Source organism: Elgaria multicarinata, chromosome 21 (genome assembly GCF_023053635.1).
Source record: "Elgaria multicarinata webbii isolate HBS135686 ecotype San Diego chromosome 21, rElgMul1.1.pri, whole genome shotgun sequence".
Taxonomy (NCBI): Eukaryota; Metazoa; Chordata; class Lepidosauria; order Squamata; family Anguidae; genus Elgaria; species Elgaria multicarinata.
This window is the reverse complement of record NC_086191.1, coordinates 12655356-12672503: the sequence shown is the minus strand read 5'-3', so window position 1 is coordinate 12672503 and position 17148 is coordinate 12655356. Positions and strand designations below refer to the sequence as shown.

At 47.8% G+C, this 17148-nt stretch overlaps 1 protein-coding gene across 1 annotated transcript; it reads left to right on the top strand.

Annotated features, from left to right (window-relative positions):
* The first annotated feature begins 1833 nt into the window (after positions 1-1833).
* Positions 1834-6241, top strand: LOC134412054 (phospholipase A and acyltransferase 3-like). Its single transcript, XM_063145821.1, has 4 exons — positions 1834-1915; positions 2919-3021; positions 5015-5283; positions 5983-6241. The coding sequence occupies exons 1-4, from the start codon at positions 1898-1900 to the stop codon at positions 6094-6096; spliced, it is 504 nt and encodes a 167-aa protein (XP_063001891.1). The 5' UTR covers positions 1834-1897; the 3' UTR covers positions 6097-6241.
* Positions 6242-17148: the final 10907 nt, after the last annotated feature.

Genomic DNA, 17148 nt, shown 5'->3' with positions numbered 1-17148 from the left:
AAAAGGAAGGACTTCTTCACACAGCACGGAATTCAACCGTGGAACTCACTACCACAAGATGTGGTGATGGCCGCCAATTTGGATGGCTTAAAAAGGGGGTTAGATAAATTCCTGGAGGAGAAGGCTATTCATGGCTACTAGTCCTGACGCCTATGTACTACCTCCAGTATCAGGGGCAGTCTATATGTGTGTATTTTTGTACCTTCTCTTAGTTGAACATATTCAGTAACATTGGCCATTTTGGCTTTCAAACACGTTTTGCATTTTAAAAATAATAATACTATATACATTTTAAAATGCACATACATCATTCTTGCCCTGCACTCCAGGGACAGATCTACACCAAGCAGGATATAACACTTTGAAAGCGGTTTGAAAATGGGATATGGGATGTGTCCTGGGCCCCAACAGTTGTCAATATTGTTATAAAGAACTAGTGTAGATCCTGTCCTGGTTTGGTCTTTGGCAATTTTGGGAATGTACGTCGCTGGAAATTCTGGTTCTTCTTCCTCTTTTGGCTCCGTGAACCCATTTTGGGGATAGAACCTTGGATAATTTCTTTAGACTTCTGGCTGGTTGCAACTCAGACCCAGAATGGAATCCTTGCCCTATCAAAATTGGAGTCACCAGCCTTCCCTGATTATACCCATAATGCAGGAGGCAGGGCTGTAGCTGAGAAAATGGGCCTGTTCAGACAACACGCTAAGCCATAGTTAGGCCGCTAAACCATAGTTAAGCCACTAGCCCTTTTTCAGGAAATGGTTAGTGAACATGTTTAAACCACGGTTATGTAGCCACCATGGTTAGGAATACATAATTAAAATCAGCACATTATTAAGAAGGCATTTTAAAATTCAGCTGGGTAGGCCTGCCGGAAGAGATCAGTCTTTATCGTGTTCTTAAATTCCGGAAGACTGTTAAGTTGATGAATCTCTCCCAGCGAGTCATTCCACAAACTGGGAACAGCAGAAGAAAAGGTCTTCTGGGTAATAGTTGTCAGCCTTGTTTTTGTCGGCTGGAGTAAATTCTTCCCAGAGGACCTGAGTGTGCGGGGCGGATTGTACGGGAGAAGGCGATCCCGCAGGTAAACCACGGTTATGTAGCCACCATGGTTAGGAATGGTGGTTACATAATCACCACACACTAAGTCATGGTTAACAAGACATACTAAGCCATAATGTTTAGCTCAAAACACTTAGGAAAGGAAAGGAACCTCTCGTGCAAGCACTGAGTCATTACTGACTCTTGGAGGGACGCCAGCTTTTGCTGATGTTTTCTTGGCAGGCCTTATAGCGGGGTGGTTTGCCGTTGCCTTCCCCGGCCGTTATTACCTTTCCCCCAGGTAGCTGGGTACTCATTTTACCGACCTCGGGAGGATGGAAGGCTGAGTCGACCCGAGCCGGCTGCCTGAAACCAGCTTCCTCTGGGATCGAACTCAGGCCATGGGGAGAGCTTCGGCTGCAGAAACTGCTGCTTTACCGCTCTGCGCCACACGAGGCTCTTTATCAAAACACTTAACCATCATGGTTTAGTGTATTGTCTGAACAGGGCTAGTGTGGGTTACACAAGTCCTGCAAAGTAGCCCATTTTTGTTTCCATTTTGTTAGTCTAAGACGAAGCCGGAGAACCAGCTCGACTCTCCACAGGATGGGAGAGGGCTAGACAGCCGGAAACGTAACCAGGCAAACTTCTCGGACAGCCCGGCGTCTCTTCAAGCCCTTTGCCTGCCCGTTTCAGCACTTCTAGGCCAGGCCTCTTCCAGAGCAAAGGCGATTACGAACCTTCACCCGCCCTGCCGGCAGCTGTCTCCAGTCATTAAAGTCTTCGGCCGCCGTCCAACTTTGCCCTGCTCTCTAAAGCACTGTCAAGGGCACCGGATCTAGTACAGCTCCTGAAGATGTCGGATCGCTTCTACGTGAGTAGCAGCTGCTGCTGCAGCGGGCAAGAAAAGCGCTCAAGCTGCCGTCTCTGCCTCCCGCGCTGTGTTGTTTTGTGGGATACCCCTGTTGACATTTCCGCGCCGTTTCTGTTCGTGTGCACTGTGGTGTTAGGGAGCGTTACAGCTGACGGGGGATTTTCCCAGCGGCTGTGGAGTTATATATAGCTGTGAGATTCTGTCACTCAGGCTTGACTTGTAGCACAGAGACGTCTAGTAACTCTGTGAGCACTTGGAAAAGCTCAAATAATATAGATAGATAGATAGATAGATAGATAGATAGATAGATTTCATCCGCGTAGAGTTAAAAAGGCTATGCCACTAGAGCTTTTAGTAACGGCTCTGGCTAAACACACAAAGTATGAGAAAACTGGAAAGCATCTAGTTCCAGAACGAGAGAGCTAGTCTCTAGTTGCTGGGGGGGAAAAAGTTTTATTCCTGTTTTGTAGCTACACCCAGCAATTTCAGAGAAATGGGAATTAAAATAGCGATAAAAAAATGACACACCTGTTTTCTGCAAGTGCTGTTCAAGAATTACATCTCTCTCTTTTTTAATAACCTACTCTTCCTCCCCTTTTCTCCTTTTGTCTCTTTTTCTAATACCTCTTTTCCTCTTTCTTTCTTTCTCCCCTCTACTCTCTCCACCCAACGGGAGGTAGAGATACATTTTGTTTTGGGAAGTCTGGACTTGCAGAAGCCTTTTGGAATCCTGCTAATTGCACAGGTTGAACTTCCCTGGAATATAGTCTAGCTACACAACGGAGTATAGAAGCTGTAGTAATCCACGTATTTATGATGGCGTGGATTGATTCCTGGAAAAACTTCATCTGACACGCTAACCATTACACACCAGTGACTCACTCACCTCTTGCTAGCATAGTCGTTGGAGGGTCTCCTCACCCGGAATCCTGCTTACACAGCCGTCCTGCTGATTCACTCTCCTTTGCATGGTCATTACAGCGACCCTTGTTTTCCACAACAGGTTGAGCCGAAGCCCGGAGACCTCATAGAAATTTCCCGTTTGGGTTACCAGCACTGGGCCATCTATGTCGGTTCTGGTTACGTGATCCACCTGGCTCCTTCAAGTAAGAACTTGGGCTCAAATCATGTTAGATAGCCTTCTCTGACCATGTGTATAAAAGCACTAATAAAGCAAATTGATTTGTATGTCTTTTAAACTGGCTCTAGCCTGCGTTTATTGTTTCCGATACGAAACGCTGTGCTGCCACGCTTTCTCTGTATAAAGCAACTCTGCTGTAAGTCACGCCAGGCTTTCCAACAGAAGGACTGTCTGGCCCAAATACAGTTTAAAGAGAAAGAGAAGCAGGGGCTTTGAAGTTGTGCAGCAGACTGAACAGGTACCCAGGTTACCTGTGGTTATAGTCTTCCCCACTAGAGTTGAAATGCCTTGTCTTTCTGATTAAATCATAGTTGTTATTGCTAAATCTGCATACATAAATCTAAATTAGCTAGCACACATAAAATAGGGTCTTCTTTTGTCCTCTATTTGGGTAATGCATTTCCTCTCCCTTGACCGTGCCTCTTAGCGTGTCTCTTCTAGAGTTGACGTCCAAGCCTTGAAATCCTTTCTAAATCTTGCCTGACAGCTCAACTCCTAGATAAGCTCAGATCCTTTCCCACCTCTTGACGGCACCTTCACTGTGAAATGCAAAGCCCTTTCCCGCGTCTCCCCATTTGAACCGAGAGATCCCCCAAAGCGTTCATTTGTTTGCTAGCAGAAAAGGGCATTTGAGAAAAACGGAAAATGGAGCTGTAGTTCCTTGCTTTGTTTTTCCGACTCGCTTCCACCACGTGTCTTTCCCGGCTGCCCACATCCTGAAAAGCTTTTACAGGGCCGGAACCATCATGAGACTGATTCATAACTCATAAGGCTTGAAACAAAGAATACCTTCGTGCACTTTCTTTTGGGGGTGAGGGTCTGTCAGCCAGTTTTCCTCTCACCCCTAAAACATAAGAAATGTGTGGCTCTGCCTGGTTTTTAAAATCTACACGCCGAATAGTCCTCTGCTTGGAAAAACTGGGTCCATTGTTACGGCTCCTCCTAACTCCCTGGGAATGGTCATTAAGAGGCTTTTTTTGTTTGCTAGAGATCTGTTAATACAGGCATGTTGAACGTCTTTCAGTCCAGCTGCTGTAGTTTACAACACTAAATCTACAGCAGTCCAGAGAGGGGGTGGTGGCTTGCCAGTGTGCGCAGAGACCCTGCTCACGGGTGGGGTGGGGGCAGCAGCTGGCCTGAAATACCGTATTTCTTCGATTCTAAGACGCACCCCATTTTTAGAGATGTTTATTTGGGGAAAAGGGCATCTTAGAATTTAAGAAATACTTCCCTCACCGCCCAGCCAACCTCCTCCCCCTCTCTCCGTGCTTTCTTCTAATGGTGTGTCCTTTTCTTTTTTCCCTCTGTGCGAGAAGAAACCGCCATTTGTGCAGGAAGAAGGGGGGGCGTAGAAACAAAGAGTAAACAATATTTTTGGGTCAGGAGAAAGAGGAGAAGACGTGATTAAGATGCTAAAACGCTTCTCTCTCCAGTCCCACGTCTGTTTGATCGGTTCCGTTTAAGGTTCCATTTAAGGTGCTCCAAATTCCCCATAGGATCCGGCTCTTTACTTGTCGGTGCACCAGGGGACAACGACACGCAAGTGAGTCCCGTGGAAATCGATGGGACTTCTGAATAAATTTAGGATTTCCGAAGCACCTTCAGGACTAACAAAAAACCAGGCGCACTCCATTTTTAGAGCTGTTTATTTGGGGAAAAAAGTGCGTCTTAGAATCGAAGAAATATGGTAGTTTGGAAACAGCCTGAAATAGTTTGCCTTCCTCAGGCTGAGGTGGCCCAATCTGGTCCCGAACCAGGCCGAATCGGCTTCCTTCGACTTGGATTCAGGCTTCGGGACCAAGACAAAGCATAGCTCTAGTTCTAAAAAGGATTACAGCCTCCAGAATTCTTTGGTTGGGAAGGTGACCATGAAACTGGTTCAGATCTTCAGTGTGGGCATCCCTGTGACAGAGCCAGCATTTCATTCTCACATTCCTTATGTCGATGTGTCTTCCAAGATGACTTCATGAAGGCCAGCACCTCCAGCATCGCCTCCGTCGTGTCGGAAAAAGCAGTGGTGAAAAAGGAACTCCTGTGGGAAATCGTCGGCAACGACGCCTGTCAGGTCAACAACAAATACGATCAGAAAGACAGGCCTCTTCCCGCTGACAAAATCGTCCGGGAGGCGGAAGCACTCTTGGGAAAGGAAATGCGCTACAGCTTGGCCAGCGAGAACTGTGAACATTTCGTCACCAGGCTGCGTTATGGCAGAGCTCGGAGCGACCAGGTGCGTATTGACGATCATACAGCCCTAAAAAGGGGGGGAAGTATTCTCCTTGTATCATGTGTGTGTGTGTTGCAGAGAGTGTAGGGCCGGCCCTACAGTGAGGCAGAGTGAAGCATCTGCCTCAGGTGGCAATTGGTGGGAGTGACAGTGAGATGTTGGAGACAGAGTTGTGGTATGATAGACTGGAGTTTGCTACTGAGGCGAGAAGCACCAAGAATTGACTGTCACTACTCCTAGGGATGACTTGCCTAGACCAATGAGGTGGCATGCCTGCAAGGCTTTATCGGGCCTAGTGTGTCCTGATTGGCTTGCAGTCAGCTGATGGTTTTCAAGCTAGGAGGTCAGCTGAGCCTCCTCAGGCTGGAGCTGCCACCAAAGGGCGTCCTTAGTGTTGAAGTCTTCTCTAGCTTTCTGAGGAACCAGAGTGCACATAGCACAGGAGGTAGGGCTCTAAGGACACATGCCTCCACATTTTACAACAGGTGCCAGTGCACTTGATTGACAAACACCTGGGCAGTTGATGGACAAGCGTCTGGGCAGTTGAGGGGCAAGAGACCCTTGCCTCCAAATAGGTTCAGCACCTTGGAGAACTCTGGCTGGTTCTGCTTGAAACCCAAGGTGGGATTTCAGCCCCATCGATATCGGAGCTGTCCTCCCACTGGATGGAGTCTAACGTTCTCCCTTCCTCATCTTTTCCAGGTGAGAGACACCTTGATTGCCGGCACGGTGGGGCTACTTGGAGTAGGTGTCGCGGCAGTTGTGGCGACGGTGCTCGGCCTTATATTGCTGCCCAGCAAGCGTGACGAGGACTGAACACCTCACACTTCTGTCCCAGGCTGAGGGTCTCCCCACGCTTAGAGAAACTTCTCCTAGTTGAACGTCGCCACGCTCCTACTTTGTCCTAGATTTCAGACTCCGAAATACCAACGATTCGTTTTCTCAATTCCAAGAACAAGATGTCAGGTCACGACGGTGAAGGTTTTTTGTGTGTGTATGTTTGGGATTGTGGTTCTGCTTTTGTATTGGGAATATTTTGAGTGACTTCTTAGAACAGGGATGGATTCCAGGCCGTTTTTCTACTTCCTTCCAGGACGTTTTTCTACTTCTACTTCACTGCCCCCAACTTTTCATTTTTTTCACTGAAAAAAATGGCATTCAAAGCCCCCCCCCCAAAAAGGATACATCTATCTTGTTTGCAAGCTAGATTTGACCCTTTTAGGTTTCCGTAGCTGCTAAAGAGCCCTTAAAAAGTCAAATCTAGCTTGCAAACAAGTTGCAGCCTATGGGTGTGTTTGACCTGAGGGCGAAAATGGCCCTGGACTTCCTGAAGTTGCCATCCCTGATCCAGAACTTCATTGACCACCAACTGACATCAACCATTGTGGTGTAGCGGCTAGAGTGTTGGACTGGGAGTCAGGAGATCCGGGCTCTAGTCCCCACTCGGCCATGGAAGCTCACTGGGTGACTTTGGGCTAGTCATAGATTCTCAGCCCAACCTACCTCACAGGGTTGTTGTGAGGATAAAATGGAGAGGAGGAGGAGGAGGATTATGTAGGCCGCCTGGGTTCCTTGGAGGAAAAAAGGCAGGATATCAATGCAATAAATAAAGAAAGAAAGAAACAAACAGTTACAAAACAGTGCCTTGGTGGAGGAAGACTTACACCAAGTAGAATTAAGGAAGAAGCACATGGCTCAGACGAAGAATTTCCTTACGGGATCAGAACTGAGCTTGCAGTTACTGAAAGGTAGTTCTGAAGGCAACCCCTGCCCGCCTGCCTGTTTATTACTGCCGCTTGCTGTTTTTCCTTATTGTTGGTTGTTTTGTGTTGTTGTTGTTTTAATGGAAGTTTGTGTGATGAGCTTTCTGTTTGCGAACGGGAAAGGCAGGCTTTAAAATGTCTTAATAAACTGATCAATAAATAAAAATCCCTGCTCTCTCTCTCTCTCTCTCCTTGATTGCTAGCAGGGATTAGAATTCTCGCTTTCTTCTGTAATTTCTCTGGAAAAAGAAGAAGTCGTGTGCGCACATGTGCTGGTGTTGTATCTTCCTGCATCGGTCCCTTTGGCTGAAGGCTTTGCGAACATGATGCATTGATGTCCCAATGTATGCTATCCTGGATTGATGGGGTAACTGGCATCCTGTCCCATTCCACTCGTCTATCTGTCTGTCTCTCTCTCTCTCTCACAAACACACACCAGAGTATTTAATGGTTACTTGGTAACATGTGAGGTCGCACTTCCCCTATGACGTCACTCCAAGCACCGGATAGGAAATGGGAGGTTAAATCATTTGCCTCAGGAAAATAGCAGAGCCCCACTGCAGGTATGCAAGGGGGGTATTGAACAGTATTGGAAGGGTAGTTCTGTCTTTCTCTCTCTCGCCTTTTATCGGTGCCAAATTGTGGTGTTTTTTGGGCTGGTACCGATGAGTGGAGCTCTCTTAAGAGACGACCCGTTTGGCTGTCAAGAGAGTATCTGTGTCCCCTCTGGTTTGGGTTTCATCCACTTCCGTAGCATGTGTCCTGAATTGGGTTCTCAGCCCCTTAAAGCAGGGCTGGGGGAAATTGGGGCTGTCCAGATGTTGTTGGACTACAAGGCTCATCAACCCCAGTCAACATGACGAAGAGTTCCTGGCCCCTCCATCCAACCATCTGTCTAGGGTGGATTCCTGCATTGAGCTGGGGGTTGGACTCGATGGACTTAGAGATCCCTTCCAACTCTACTATTCTATGATTCTATGACTTCTACCTGTGTGGAATGCAAAGCTATCTGCTGGTTAGGAAAGCCTGCCTCCTAACAACATGGAGACATTTAAATTAATTTTAATTAATAATAGCATTTTAAGACAAAATAACCCAGAGTTGCATGCTTAATCAGAGTGCTTTAGTGTGCTTGGAAAGATTCATGTCTCCAGCTTTCATGGTTCCTGAGCCATCGTGGTGATCGCTGGAAGGACAGACACACGTGCTCTTTTATTCTTTTCGATTTTGCACATTGCGTCAACAAGATACAGAACATTGCATTGATTTACATAACCTAGTAGACCGGTCCCTGCCCCGAGGGGGTTGCAAGCTAAATTTCAGCTGAGGAGAAATAACGAGAAGGAAGGGAAGGTTGATGGAGAACAATAACAGGAGACGATTAATGCATATTAATTTGGGTTGGGTAATCATATGCCTGCTAACTGATTAAATGTAAATGAATTTGCAAATGAGAAAATTGATGGAGGTGCCGTTCGGCGGTACCGATGAAATCTTGTTTAATAAACAAGTGTCACCATTCCCTGTTAGAAGAAAAGGCCACAGCTAATATTTTCTTTTTAACAATTTGCTACTATAGTAACATGCTAGTTCCAAAATAGCCTCTCAGAAACAGATATATATCTGCCTTGACTTTCATCTATGCTGATTAAAATTTATAATAATCACACTAATAGGCATTTCTGCAGTGCTTCTGGAGCGTTCTTTGAAGTGCTTCATGGACAGGAGCCCAGTTATCATGACAACAACCCTGCGAAGTAGGCCGGTGTTATTATCATAGTGCAGCTGAGGCTGAGAACAATAGCATAGCTAAGGCCTCTTAGTGATTTCACGGCTGAGGTAAGGCGGAGAGTCATACAGCCACCAGCACTGGCATATAGTGCCAAAATACATTGACATTTTCGGTCTTCTGTTGTTTCCTATTTGGGGTGCCCACGATTGAGTCCTGTGGGTAGAGGAGAAGGTTTTGGAAGAAAGAAACAACTCCTTTTTCATCACACCGTTGTCAGCGGTGCACTAAGCTCGTTTTAGATTCTGGACCTAAAAGTTTTACACCTCACCCTTTTCGAAGGTGGTGTGTATTCCTTCCCTTCCTCCAAAATGTGGGAAGACAGCCCTGCTGCTGTGGTTGGAGCCCTGAGCCTGATGTACACCACGCAGGATATTGCATGATGAAAGCGGCTTGGGACCACAATACCTGACGGAACGCCTCTCCCGACATGAACCTACCCGAACACTACGTTCAACATCTAAGGTCCTCCTCTGGGTGCCTACCCCGAGGGAAGCTCGGAGGGTGGCGACAAGAGAGAGGGCCTTCTCTGTGGTGGCCCCCCAACTGTGGAACAATCTCCCTGATGAGACCCACCTAGCGCCGACATTGCTATCTTTTCGGCGCCAGGTCAAGACTTTTCTCTTCTCCCAGGCGTTTAGCAATATGTAATGTATCTCCACCACTGTTGTTAATAGTCCATTAGATTCTGCCAGGAAAGATTTGATTAAACCTAGCTCCTTGGAGGTGTCAATCACCCGTTTTTCAATTTCAAATAACTGTTCAATTATCAGTTGTCAACCTTGTTCAGTTATATAGTAGCCATCATTAATTTTCAGGCTACTCACTTCATGGCTAGGAGGATTCCACATTATTCCTGTCCTTGGCTGCCAGTCCAGGTCTGGGCCCGATTCAAAGTGCTGGTATTGACATTCAAAGCCCTAAACGGTTTGGGGCCAGGTTATCTGAAGGAACGTCACCTCCCATATTTACCTGCCTGGACATTAAGATCATCCACAGGGGCCCTTCTTTGTGAGCCCCTGCCAAAGGAAGTTAGGCAGGTGGCTACTAGGAGGAGGGCCTTCTCTGCTGCGGCCCCCCGGCTGTGGAACGAGCTCCCCAGAGAGGTTTGCCTGGCACCTACACTATACTCACTATACTACGAAGAATTGTTGTAGATCGCAAGCTGAATATGAGCCAACAGTGCGATATGGCTGCAAGAAAGGCAAATGCTATTTTGGGCTGCATTAATAGAAGTATAGCTTCCAAATCACATGAGGTACTGGTTCCTCTCTATTCGGCCCTGGTTAGGCCTCATCTAGAGTATTGCGTCCAGTTCTGGGCTCCACAATTCAAGAAGGATGCAGACAAGCTGGAGCGTGTTCAGAGGAGGGCAGCCAGGATGATCAGGGGTCTGGAAACAAAGCCCTATGAAGAGAGACTGAAAGAACTGGGCCTGTTTAACCTGGAGAAGAGGAGATTGAGGGGAGACATGAGAGCACTCTTCAAATACTTCAAAGATTGTCACACAGAGGAGGGCCAGGATCTCTTCTCGATCCTCCCAGAGTGCAGGACACGGAATAACGGGCTCAAGTTACAGGAAGCCAGATTCCGGCTGGACATCAGGAAAAACTTCCTGACTGTTAGAGCAGTACGACAATGGAACCAGTTACCTAGGGAGGTGGTGGGCTCTCCCACACTAGAGGCCTTCAAGAGGCAGCTGGACAACCATCTGTCAGGGATGCTTTAGGGTGGATTCCTGCATTGAGCAGGGGGTTGGACTCGATGGCCTTGTGGGCCCCTTCCAACTCTGCTTTTCTATGATTCTATGATTCTATTTGGGAGCCATGGAATTGGGTGGGGGTGGTAAAGGGTTAGCTGAATATTCTCCTCTGTGTTTGTGTAATTTTCCAAGTGTTTGAAGGGGGAGGGTGGGGGGAGTGAGGAAAAAAGACAGTGAATTCCTCGAATATTTCTCAGTGAGTTCTCTTCTGAAAGGTTTTGGCTCAATTAGTACTGAGGGGAACTATTGCAAGTGCATACGGGTGGATGGAGGGAGCAAGGTGTGAAGAGAGGAACAATTGGAACACAGGAAGCTGTCTTATATTGAGTCAGACCCATTCGTCCATTTAGCCCAGTTTTGTTGACACTGACTGGCAGCAGCTTTCCGGGGTTGCAGGCAGGAGTTTTTCCAGCCCTGCCTGGAGGTGCTGTCGGGAATCGAACCTAGGACCCTCTGCATGCAACGTAGGTGCTCCATCACACTGAGCTATGGCCTCTCCCTAAGAGAAGGTTTGGAAGCAGAGCAGGCATCAAGGGGAGGCCCGAGAGAGGGAGGGAAGGGAAGGGACACACCAGAATGCTCTCTTGTGATTTACCCATATTATGTCCTTCTAGCTATGCCCATAGGAAGACGACACTGAGAATATCACTCGGAGCCTAGTGAAGATGAACGACGAGGAGCAAAACCACTCGGCCTTCTTCAGGGTGAAGAACCCTGCTGAGCGGGTAGGTAGAAGCCCCTGCTGGTGGCTTGGAGCAAGCAAGACATTTTGGGGGTGGGTGGGCTTTGTTATACAGAGAGAGAAGAGGGATGAGAGCAAGGCCACCCTAAGACATGTTGCCCTGAGGCAAAGGACAAGATGGTGCAGTCATGAACTCTGGCCAGGTCCTCCCTCTGGCTCAGAGGAAGACTCTGAGGTGGAGAAGGTATCTTCCAATGAGCCAGCATCTGTCACTTTGGGACTTTTCAGGGCAGAGGGTGTGGGTTTACCAGACTCTTCAGACTCAGGGGGCACCCTGCCCTAATGTCCTTACTCCCCCCATCATGGAGAGCCAGTGGCTGAAGAATTGTACAACAGCCCTTTATGAGCCAGACAGAGGTGGTAGTGTTATCAACAGGTGCAAATCAGCCAGCCTTCATAAAGCCTCAGAAGACCTCTATACGTTGCTGAGACAACAACTCTCCACGAGTGAGCTCTACCCAACCTAGAGCTGTCCAAGGTGCTGGCAGACCCTGCCTGGTTTTACCTGGCCTTGCTGACCTGCTTCATTGGACTTGACTGCTGCCTCGCCCTTCTAGTAAGTTCAACTATTTCAGGTTGGCTCCCCTAGGAAACTTGACCTGAGCTAACTAGGACAGATGCCTCCACGGACAGAAAGCGGATCAGACAGGGAGTTGAATTTTACTTTGACACTGGTGACAGGACAGCATCTTTCACTGAACCTGTGGGCATCTGGCATGCTTAGAAGACGAGGGCGAGGCTGCATGGTGGACACAGATCTGTCTTTTAATATCTTTCCACCACTCCTCCTAGGATGAATATGACAAGTTTGATTCTGTTCAGTTTCTAATTTTCCCCACCATGGAGTTTGTTTCATCTCATTTCTGCATCAGTTTGTGAATTTTTTTTTGTGTTAGAATCCCTGATTTAGAGTAACTTGGATGTTGACCTGTATGTGCAGATACAGGGGATGACTCATGGGGAGCAATAGGAAATTGACCCCACTGTCCCTTTGCACCCCATTCTGTTTAGGGAACGTTACGATTCCAGGAAAAAGCAAAGCTGACTCCCCATGCCTGTACCCTGGTGTAGTTGACAGAGTGTCGGACTTAAGGGAGACTTGAGTTCAGATTCCCCACGTAGCCATGGAACTCATGGGGTGACGTTGACCCAGTCACTCTTTTTCTGCCTACCCTACCTCACAGGGTTGTTGTGAGCATGAAGTGTGTGTGTGTGTAAGACCCCCGGGTGTGCCACACTGAGTTGTTGGGAGGAAAGGCTGAATGATAAATGCAAATGAAGACGAACCACCACCATGTTCTATCATATAATATATATTATATATGCGTTTCCACCCTACTCGCCGTTCTCCTGCAGTGCCCCCAAACGCCAGCAGATGGAACTCTGCCACAACGGAAAAAACCAGATCATAGTGCTGTGTGTGGACTTGACCTAGATTTTGAGAAGAAGCTTGTACCTTTAAGAACATCATAGCAGGGAGAATTTGGCCAGATGTGGCTTTCTGTTGCAGTACAGCCATGACCGGGATAAGATGCACGGGGCAACATTCTCCCTGTGGTGTGACTCTTAAATGTAAAGGAAGTCTGGTTCTAGCAACTCAGAAACAGAAACAGGTGTTTGGATTTCAAAAGAAGTGACCTGCTGAACGTCTGGCTACTCAGGGCCACCCTCTTTACTCATTGAGCCTTTCTCCCAGACAATCAAATACCCTCAGTAGAACCTCCAGGTGTTTACAGGCCAGCTTGCGAGTTACACAGAACTCTCTCTCTCTTGACTGGAGGTCCAGGAAATAAAAATCATGTTAGGAGGGGGTGCGAAGGTATTTCTTAGGGAGGTTACAAGCACTGTCTGCAGAAAGATCCCTTCAGAAATAGCAATTTCTTCCTTTCAAAGCTGTTATTTACACCTTCTGAGTGAGAACAGCATTTTTCTCCCCACTGGTTTTCAGACACAAGATACTGGTTAGCAGATGAGAACGTGGTTGTATTCGTCAGCCCAATAAAATCAAAATGGCTGGTTTGCTACCTGGTTGGAGAAGCAGCCTGTATTTCTGGAAGTCGAATAATCGAACTGTCACCCTTGTTTCTCCTAGGACGAATTAAAACCTGGAGACCTCATTGAGATCTTCCGTTCTTCTTGTCAGCACTGGGCCATCTATGTTGGGGACCGAAAGGTTGTCCACTTGGCAACTGAATGTAAGTGCCATGATACTCAGGACAGCTTATGTTGGTTAGGGTGACCAGTTCATAAGTTAGTAGTTTGTTTGTTTATTTAATTACAAGTGTAAAGCCCATGTCACTATGGTCACAAGTAATCCTGCTCTTTCACCACTTTTTTTTGACGCTTTTTTTGCCACTATGTGCCTCATGCATAGTGAATCCCCCCCCTCCAAAATTCACATGTGATCCTCCCTCATGCAACCCAGTTGGCTATCTCCCCGGCTGCGCCCATGGCCCACTTTCACACCACACTGATTATCCAAGCAGGGCTGTGTGTCGTGTTTCTCAGAACATTCCTGCTTTCGATGGGAGGCAAATGACGAGGCTTGCAAAGTAATCTACCAAGCTTTTATTTAGCAATAAATGTCTCTTCTACCGGAAGAGAGTCTCACCTCTTGGAAACGTCCCCCTAGGCAAAACTATGCAAACTAAGTGAGACAATTCAAGAAGAATAGGAAGCCACTTCTCAAACACCCATGACTTTAGAGCGCCTGGTGCGGAGGCAGGCTCTGGCGTAATCGAACTGACTTTCTCACGCCTTCCTTCCACTCTGTGTGTGTCAGCTAGCTTGTGGGGGCGCTCCCCTCCAGAAGAAACTTCACTTCCCACTGAGTGTGTAGAATTTGGCCTTGAGGAGATAAGCTCTGGAGAGGGCTGACTCCCAGCTGGGGAATCGCCCGTGAGAGCTTCTTCCCCCACTGGTCCAGGCTGGCTGGTGTCTGGCGCTGCGTCTTCTAGTTCTGAATCTGATTCTGATTGATTACCTGAAGCGTCTTCTCCCAAAACAAGGGCAGTAGGGTTAGCCATGACAGCTGTCAGTGGAGGGGTGCTCTGCCTGTTTGGCATGGAAGGAATCATTACCATCAAAGTTCGAGCTTCAGACTTCTTCAAACTTTCAAAAATCTCTGCACGTCTACACAGCTCAAGCTTCAGCTTAAAAGCAAAATGAGCAAAATCGGTCTGGTGGATCTCTAGTAATAAGCCTTACACTAGCATATTCTTATAGAAGATTACATTTTTAATCCACCCAGTAACCAATGCTTTCTGGACAGATTACAACGAGTTAACAGACTAGAACGCCATAGAAACATTTTAGTCTTTCAACTCGTTCTCAGATTTGTTTTCCCGCAGATGGCTTGAACATCGCCGGAGGGTCTTGGTGGTCCGCTTAATAAACCTGGGTTGTGTTCTGCAAATCAAAGCACAGCCATATTTCATTTTAATTACTTTCATCTTTAACTGGTGTATATTTCCCCTTCTCTCTCTGCCCCGTCCAAGGCGACCACCTTAGCGATGGAACCCCCAACACTTTGGCCGTCTTGTCCGACAAAGCGTACGTCAAGAAGGATTGGCTGGAAGACGTCGTATGGAAGGACCAATTCCGAGTGAACAATAAACATGACGAGACCCACCCGCCACTCCCCCTGGCCAAGATCCTCTGGCAGGCAGAGGAGTTGGTGGGGGTTGAGATGCCTTACACCTGGAACAGCCAAAACTGCGAACATTTTGTGATGGAGCTACGTTATGGAGCCGAAATGAACGAGCAGGTGTGTGGGGTTGCTGCGTGCTTAGCATCAAAGGGAAGGTAGGAAAAAGGAGGCTAAGGGGAGACATGATAGAGGTGTACAGAATTAGGCCTGGTGTGGAGAATGTGGAGAGGGAGACATTTTTATAAATAATAGAGCCCGGGGTCATCCCATGAAGCTGATGGGTGGGAGATCCAGGACAAATAAAAGGAAGGACTTCTTCACACAGCGCAGAGTTAAATGATGGAACTCACTACACCACAAGATGTAGCGATGGCCACCAATCTGGATGGCTTTTAAAGGGGGTTGGATCAATTCCTGGAGGCGAAGGCTATCCGTGGCTACTAGCCCTAATGGTTGTGTGCTATCTCCAGTATCCGAGGCAATAAGCCTGTGTGCCCCAGTTGCTGGGGAACATGGGTGGGAGCAGCATGAACAAGGCATCTTCTCACCCCTGTTGTCACCAGCTGCTGTTCCTCCTCCTCCTCCTCCTCCTCAGGGCTGCCACTTGCTTGCTTGACAGGCAGAGAGCCCGGGAGCAAGCAGGCCGTGGCGTCTGGTGCTTCTACCAACTCAGCATCACCATTGTCTGGGCCAAAGAGAGAGGCAGGCGAACAAGCAGGGTGCCATTGTGAAGAGAAGAAGCAACTCTCAAGAGGCTCTTGCTATGGGTGATCTGCTAGGGCAGCCTTCCTCAACCTGGGGCGCTCCAGATGTGTTGGACTGCATCTCCCAGAATGCCCCAGCCAGCTGGGGCATTCTGGGAGTTGTAGTCCAGCACATCTGGAGCACGCCAGGTTGAGGAAGGCTGTGCTAGTTTGTGGGCTCTTAGAATCATAGAATAGCAGAGTTGGAAGGGGCCTACAAGGCCATCTAGTCCAACCCCCTGCTCAATGCAGGAATCCACCCTTGACAGGTGCCCAACCATCCCTACTATTGACAACAGCCCTGGGCCACAAATACCAGTGCTTTCCTGATCTTCTACCCTACCGCCCTTGCCTGCCCAGTTATTCAACCCTGCTGCACGCATTTGACTCGCTGGCAGCTGTTCTATAGTTAGCACAACCCGTCTATTGTGAGATCAAACAGATTTAAGCTTTAGAAGAGGTAGCTGGCATTACAGGTGATGGCTGACCCCCCTTTGTTAAGATGGTAATTTCTTAGTCGTCAGACACGGTCATCAATGGCAGCTCATGCTAGATGACATTCTCCTAATAGCTGGAATGTAACACCCACCCGAATTTGGGAAGTTGACACCTTTCCTGCAGCTAGTAGTGGGGAAAACAGTTTGCAGTTTTTCGAGTACTATGAACTGGCCAAGGTACCGGTGTTTAATGGCAGCACGATCTTAGTTCTGTCTCACAAACCTTCCATCTTTTTTTTTTTTCATAGGAAGATATAAAACCCGGAGATCTTATTGAGATCTTTCGCTCTTGTTATCAGCACTGGGCCATCTACGTTGGAGAAGGCAAGGTTGTCCACTTAGCCCCTGAATGTAAGTTTCCAGGGGAACATATTGGCCAAGCTTTGGGTTTTAGAGTTCCACAAGGGATCGAAGAATCGTCATCATCATCATCATCTCAGTTTCAGAAATACGGGAAAGTGGACACCGTAACCCCAAAGAGTCACTTTCTTAAGTCTCTTAGTGATAATTAGTCCCTACAATTTTTCCTGGCCTATTGGTGGATGTTGAACCTCTGTGTGTGCTTTCTATTTTCGCTCTCTTCCTTCCTCCCACGAAGGCGACCGTCTTGCTAACGGCGCTGCCAGCGTATTGGCGGTCTTGTCTGACAGAGCTTACGTGAAGAAAGACTGGCTGGAAGTCGTGGTGCGGAAAGACCAGTTCCGAGTGAACAACAGGCACGACCACACGCACCTCGCGTTGCCGCTGCCCAAGATCCTCCAGCGTGCGGAGGAGCTGGTGGGCCAGGAGATGCCGTACAACCTGACGAGCCACAACTGTGAACACTTTGTGATGGAGTTGCGATATGGAGTTGCGATGAGTGACCAGGTGTGGGCGTGAGGTGGCCCTGATGTCTAAGACAGGGTGGTGGGTTTCGGGAGCTA